This window comes from Triticum dicoccoides, chromosome 5B (assembly GCF_002162155.2).
Source record: "Triticum dicoccoides isolate Atlit2015 ecotype Zavitan chromosome 5B, WEW_v2.0, whole genome shotgun sequence".
In the NCBI taxonomy this organism is placed as follows: domain Eukaryota; kingdom Viridiplantae; phylum Streptophyta; class Magnoliopsida; order Poales; family Poaceae; genus Triticum; species Triticum dicoccoides.
In genome coordinates, this window is record NC_041389.1 from 52,057,697 (window position 1) to 52,064,941 (window position 7,245).

The 7,245-nt window shown below is 52.5% G+C and overlaps 1 protein-coding gene across 2 annotated transcripts in view; it reads right to left on the reverse strand.

Moving 5' to 3' along the window:
- LOC119305145 overlaps nt 1-6,024 on the reverse strand; it is a 9,131-nt gene extending 3,107 nt beyond the window's left edge. For both annotated transcript variants that reach the window (XM_037581747.1, XM_037581746.1), the window contains exon 1: nt 4,574-6,024. In XM_037581747.1, coding sequence (XP_037437644.1) covers nt 4,574-5,982 — 1,409 coding nt within the window. In that variant the 5' untranslated portion in view covers nt 5,983-6,024. The remainder of the gene's footprint in view (nt 1-4,573) is intronic.
- Between the last annotated feature and the right edge of the window lie 1,221 nt (nt 6,025-7,245).

Below are 7,245 nucleotides of genomic sequence, written 5' to 3' on the forward strand. Positions count from 1 at the left end.
GCAGTCCCAGGCTCGTGTCTCTGCACTCCGTCGTCAGCTTGGAGAGTGTCAGAAGCTTGACTCCACTGCCACTGAGTTCTACAACAAGGTCAAGGGCCTCGCCGACACATTGGCCTCCATTGGACAGCCCCTCACCGACTCCGAGTTCAACTCGTTTATTGTCAATGGTCTTGATGAGGAGTATGATGCCTTAGTCGAGATCATCAACGAGCGGGGCAACTCGACACCCATGCTGGCACACGAGGTTTTCTCTCGGCTCCTTCTCACTGAGCAACGGGTCGAGACTCGCCGCACCAGGGGCACTGGCTCCCTCTTGGCCAACGCCGCCACCAAGGGTGGCCGCTCTTCTTCATCACCCCGGTCTCCCTTGGGGCTGCCACCGTCGCCCGCCTCGGCCCCCCCACCTACTGCGACCTTACCGGGGGCTGGCGGTCCACGTGTGTGTCAGCTTTGTGGCCGTGATGGGCACTGGGCCTCCAAGTGTCATAAGCGCTTCCAGCGAAGCTTCCTTGGTCTTGGCAATGACGGCAAAGATACACGCAACAATGCCCGTCAGGTCGCCATGGCTGATCGTCCCGCGCCGCAGAAGCAACAGGGACACACTCAGTCCTACTCCATCGATCCACACTGGTACATGGACTCTGGGGCGACAGAGCATCTAACCAGCGAGATGGGGAAGCTTTACACTCGTGAACCCTATCATGGCTCCGACAAGATCCACACCGCCAATGGAGCAGGTATGCACATCTCTCATATTGGTCAAGCATCTCTTCTCACTAGACATGCCAATAGGAGTCTTCAGCTTCGCAATGTTCTTCGAGTTCCATCTGTGACCCGTAATCTTCTTTCAGTTCCTAAACTCACACGTGATAATAATGTGCTTTGTGAATTTCACCCTTTTGATCTTTTTATTAAGGATCGGGGCACGAGGGACATTCTTCTTAGTGGGCGGTTGTGCCAGGGCCTCTACCGTCTGGAGCATCCTGGTGTCGCTCGTGTTTTCAGTGGAGTTCGGGTCTCTCCGTCACAGTGGCATGCTCGTCTTGGTCACCCGGCCACACCTATTGTCCGTCATATTTTGCGTCGTCATGAGCTTCCTAGTTTGTCTAGTAATAAAGATGTAGCAGTGTGTGATGCTTGTCAGCAGGGGAAGAGTCATCAACTTCCTTTTTCGGAGTCCAGTCGTGAGGTGAAACATCCTTTAGAACTTGTGTTTTCAGATGTATGGGGTCCTGCTCAGACTTCTGTCAGTGGTCATAATTACTATATCAGTTTCGTTGATGCTTATAGTCGCTTTACCTGGCTTTACCTTATTAAACGCAAATCTGATGTGTTTGATATTTTTGTTCAGTTTCAAAAACATGTTGAACGTCTTCTCAAGCACAAAATTGTTCATGTCCAGTCGGATTGGGGGGGGGGCGAGTATCGCAACCTCAACTCTTTCTTTCAGTCGCTTGGGATAGCTCATCGTTTAGCATGTCCACATACACATCAGCAGAATGGTTCAGTCGAACGTAAGCATCGTCATATTGTTGAAGCTGGTCTTACTCTTTTGGCTCATGCATCTGTTCCGTTTCGGTTTTGGAGTGATGCTTTCACCACTGCATGCTTTCTCATCAACCGTACTCCTACTCGTGTTTTAAACATGAAGACTCCCATTGAGGTTCTCCTTAATGAACAACCTGATTATACCTTTCTCAAGGTATTTGGGTGTGCTTGCTGGCCGCATCTTCGTCCATATAACAAGCGCAAGCTTGAGTTTCGTTCTAAGAAGTGTGTTTTTCTTGGCTATAGCTCTCTTCATAAAGGTTACAAATGTCTTCATGTTCCCACTAATCGTGTCTATATATCTCGGGACGTCGTGTTTGATGAGCATGTTTTTCCCTTTGCCAACCTTCCTGTGTCCACTGTCGAACCACCATCCCTGCATTCATCCTCTGTTGCTTCTGACCAATTTGATGATGTTGCATACTCTCCTTTGCTGTTACCTAACCATGGTGCAGGAACCGGACGTGGAGCTCGTTTGGAGCTGTTGGAGGATTCACCATCATCATCGTCGTCTTCTGGTGGGCACGTCGATCGCCCTATGTTGCATGGCATCAATTCGCGTGCCCATGCATGGTCACCCGACGAGCCCGTCGCGCCGAGCATCTCCACTGCTCGGTCCGTTTCGCCAGCGGCCGCCGAGTCGCCCGCGGCTCGGCCCGTCACGCCGTCTTCGCCTGCGGCTCGGGTCCTCACGTCGCCTTCATCAGCGGATCGGCCCGCGACATTGGCCGCGCCACGGCCCACTATGCCGAGCTCGCCATCGGCCCGGTCTGTGATGCCGGAGTCGCCAGCTGCTTCGTCTGCTCTGCCGGTTTCACCGGTGGGTCGGCCTTCTTCGCCAACCGAGTCCGAGGCTACCGTGACTGGCTCCTCGTCACCGGCTGACTCGTCAACGTCGCCGTCCTCCAGCCCGTTGCAGGCTGCTCCGTCGCCCTCGGTGGTTCCTGTGTCCCGACCACATACACGCAGTCGCAGTGGCATTTTCAAACCTAAGGAACGTAAGGATGGTACGGTTGCTTGGTTGGCTGCTTGTTTGGCTGCTGCTGTTGCGGATCCATCTTCTGAGCCTCGCTCATATCAGGCTGCCCTGCGCATTCCACATTGGTGAGAGGCTATGGAGCAGGAGTTTCATGCTCTTCTTCGTAACAAGACATGGACTCTCGTTCCTCCACCACCACGGGTAAATGTTATTGACTCAAAATGGGTATTCAAAGTGAAGAAGCATTCGGATGGATCTATTGAGCGTTACAAAGCGCGACTTGTTGCTCGCGGTTTTCGGCAGCGTCATGGTCTTGACTATGAGGACACCTTCAGTCCTGTCGTCAAGCCTACCACTATTCGGCTTCTTCTCTCCATTGCTGTTTCTCGTGGTTGGTCACTTCGTCAACTTGATGTGCAGAATGCTTTTCTACATGGATTTTTGGAGGAAGAGGTTTATATGAAACAGCCGCCTGGTTTCTCTGATCCTGATCATCCTGACTATATCTGTCGTCTTTCCAAAGCACTATATGGTTTGAAGCAAGCTCCTCGTGCCTGGCATGCCCGCCTTGCCTCTGCCCTTCGTGCTCATGGTTTTGTGCCGTCTACTACTGACACTTCATTATTTCTTCTACAGAAGCCAGAAGTCACTATGTATCTTTTGGTATATGTCGATGATATTATCCTTGTCAGCTCTTCTCAGTATGCTGCTGATGCTCTTGTCTGCTCTCTTGGTGCTGATTTTGCGGTCAAAGATCTTGGGAAGCTTCACTACTTTCTTGGAGTTGAGGTCACTTCTCGTGCTACTGGTCTTGTCCTTACGCAAAAGAAGTACTCCTTGGAGTTGTTACAAAGAGCTGGCATGCTGAAGTGCAAACCGACCACCACACCCATGTCGTCTATCGACAAGATAACAGCTGTTGATGGTGAGCTTTTCTCTCCTGCGGATGCCACAGAGTACAAGAGCATTGTTGGTGGACTTCAGTACTTGACGATCACGAGACCAGATATCTCTTATGCTGTTAATAGGGTTTGTCAGTATCTTCAGGCTCCCAGAGATACTCATTGGGCTGCTGTTAAACGCATTCTTCGTTATGTTCAGTTCACCCTGACATTTGGTATGCATATTCGGCCGACTTCCTCTCGGGTCCTTTCGGCCTTCTCTGATGCAGATTGGGCTGGTAGCCCAGATGACAGGCGATCCACGGGGGGTTATGCAGTATTCTTTGGCTCTAATTTGATCGCCTGGAGTGCTCGGAAACAGGCTACTGTGTCACGTAGCAGTACTGAAGCTGAGTACAAGGCTGTGGCTAATGCTACTGCAGAGATTATTTGGGTGCAGTCTTTGCTTCAGGAGTTGGGTTTGTCTCAACCACAGCCTCCTATTCTTTGGTGTGATAACATCGGTGCTACATACCTTTCTGCAAATCCAGTATTTCATGCCCGAATGAAACACATTGAAGTTGACTATCACTTTGTACGGGAACGTGTATCACAGAAGCAACTCCAGATCAAGTTTATCTCATCTAAGGATCAACTTGCAGACATCTTCACTAAGCCTTTACCGCTGCCACAGTTTGAGGCTTGTAGGCGCAATCTTACCCTTCTCAGTTCTTTAGAAAGTGGCTAAGATTGAGGGAGGGTGTTAGACTATGTATAGCTTCTGTACCTATGTACGTATATGGTACATATTGTAACACAACCATTATATATAATGAGATAAGCCACCCCTAGAGGGTTGTGCTGGTTCCCCAAAACTTATTGTCTTACATTATTTAACCCTAAAAAAAGAGTATGTGCCATTGTGATCATCTATTATCGAAAACAATCTGCGAAAATAAGAACAGGAGCAAGCACAGATGACAAATAGAAAGATGATGTGCACTTGCTTGAGTGAACGCTACTACCAAACGGAGAACTGTCAATCTACAGTAAGACGGTGTAAGCAGATCAATAGCACCAATCCTACCAACAAATCAGCACTCGCAGACAAATTTTCTATCTGAAATGCACAAGCCTCAATCAGCACAAGGAGGTGATCGATTACCTGCCGAAGGTAGGGATCTGGCTTGATCCAAGCGAGGGTGGAAGCACACATGGTACAAGCGAATGGTATCCGTTTTGAAGCGGAGAGCTCGCGATCACCTTGCCTTGGTAAATGTCCACGGCGACGATGTGCTTCTGCTCGCCGACGGTGATGTAGATGGTATCGGCGTTGAGCGGGTCGATGACGGCAATCTGCGGCGGCCTCTTCCCCTCTTCGCACGGGTGGCCTCCTTCCTCCAAGACCTGCCTGAGCTCCACCTGGCGCTCCAGCGTCCAGCTCCTGCCCTCGTCGTCGAGCACAAACGAGCTGAGCAGGAACGGGTCGTGAAGAGAAGCCTCAATGTAGCGCAGCCTCCCCTCGCTGACGCCGATGCGCCGGTACTTGCCCATCTCCTTCATGAACGTCGCGGTGGGGGCTTCTTTGAACTGTGCGAGGAAGTCCGTGAGGCTGCTGCCCTCCGGCAGCTCGACGAAGCGGAACTCCGGCCGGTAGCTGAAGGGGTCGACGGAGATGGCGCCGCGGGTGAGGTCGACCCACCAGAGCCTGTCGCCGAAGGCCACCGTCTCCTGGTTCATCTCCATCTCCCACTTGAGCGGCGGCTTGCACGGCAGGCCAAGCACCAACTCCCACCGGCCAATCTCCGGGAGGAACCGGTCGATGACGCGGTCACGCTGGTGCACGATTTCGGCGACGGCGAACCGGTGAGGCGCGTCCCCGCCGCCGCCGCCGCCTGCTTTGGTGAGGAGGCCCATGTGGTGGTACTCCAGCCTCTTCCTGGACCCGTCGGGGTACGGGAGGCGGAGCAGCTGGCCGGTGATGGGGTTGCAGATGCAGCGCTCGGCCTCCATGTCGGCGGTGAGGTTCCAGGACTCGCGGGGATCCTCGGGCCCGAGGATGTCGTAGTAGGTGAGGAGGAGGTGGCCGTCGGCGCTGGCGGCGTCGACGCTGCCGCCGAGGACTTGGACGACGTTGCTGTCGGCGGCGGGGCGTTCCCTGGCGTTGATGAGGTGCGCCGGGACGGAGATGCTGGAGACGCACGGAGGGTCGACGGGGCGGAGACGCGCGCTCGGCGCCGACGACGGTTCGTCGACGGGCGACGTGCTGTCGATGATGACCCATGGTGGGAGCGTGGAGGCGGCGGTGGAGATGGTGCGGCGCCGCGGCGGGTTCGAGGAGGCGGCGGCGGTGGAGAGGGCGGGGCACGGTGGGTCCGAGGAGGCGGCGGTGGAGAGGGTGTGGTGGCACGGTAGGTGCGAGGAGGAGACGGTGGAGAGGGAGCGGCGGAGGCGGCCGGAGAGGCCTAGGAGGCGCCGGAGGGGCATGGCGGCGGCGGCCTCGAGGTTGGTGCGGTCCGTTGGAGCGTAGCCTGTACACTGCAGTCTGCAGGGGTGTAGAGGTTGCGTGCTCATTGGCTCCTGGAGACTGTACACCTGTCTGGGACTTTGCGTGCCCGCTCATTGGTCTTTTCCCTCCTTTTTGACCAGGCTGTGTGTGTGTATGTGTGTGTGTGACTTGTGTCAATTTGAAATTTGAATCCAAAACCGTACCCCATTTTCCAATTTAAAAACAAGTCGATGCAAGCCATGAATGAATTCTTGTGCCACTCCTCGCTGTTGGTGGACAGCTCGAGCTCGTCCAAATCCACGCCGTCAGGGGAAGGCGACGAGGCACGCGCTCAATCCGCCCCTAGGAGCTGGGTGAGAGTGTGTGGTGTTGTGGTTGAAAGCGCGCCGCGCCGGCTGGGGCAAAATTTCGTGTTTTGACCCTTTTAGCGGAGAAAATCGAGATCTGACCCTAGTTGTGAATTTTTTTGAGATCTGACCCCTTTTCTTACCGCCAGGGGCAACGGCGGTAACCCTGAACAGCAGCCCTCGACGGCCGCCACCCCCTCCGTCCCCCTACCTCCACTATCCCTGGCGGTAGGCTGTATAACCTTACCGCCGGGGACCCTGGCGGTAGGGTGCGAGCAGTTATACGGGCCGACGCCCCCGCCCCCGCCCCATCTCCCCCATTCCCCTCTCCTCCCAGCCGCCAAGAACAGAGGGAGTTCCTCTCTCTCGCCCTCTCTACTCCTCCCCTTGGATCTTCATCGTTTTTACACCGTTTTTGCGGATCGAGATGGCTCCAAAGAAAGAAAAGTAAGCTCATCCGATCCCTCCAATTACTTTTAGTAAAATAGCTTCCGATTCGATGCATTTTTTGCTTCAAATCACCCCTATTTTTTTACCTAAGATTGATTTTTTAACCTAGGATTGTTTTAGGTTGCTTTTAGATGTTCTCTAATCACTAGTGGTGTTGAATATGAACCCTACTCACTAGTTCGAATGAAACTATGAAGATGAACCCTAGTTCATAATTTTTTTTGTTTTAAAAAATTATGATATGATATGATGCATGTTGGAGGAATTTGTTTTGATATATGATGCATGTGGATGTTATATGATGCAAGTAGTGGATGTTGTTGGAGAAAAATGGTGAACCCTCAAGATGAACCCTAGTTCATAATATTTTTGTTAAACAAAATTATGATATGATGCATTGTTGAATGTTGTTGAATGAAAGACATTGGTTGAATATGATTCATTCGCATTGATGAATGTTGGTTGAATAAGTGATAACTGATGAAAATGATATGATTCATGTCGGTTAATATGATTCATTTATACTTGGAC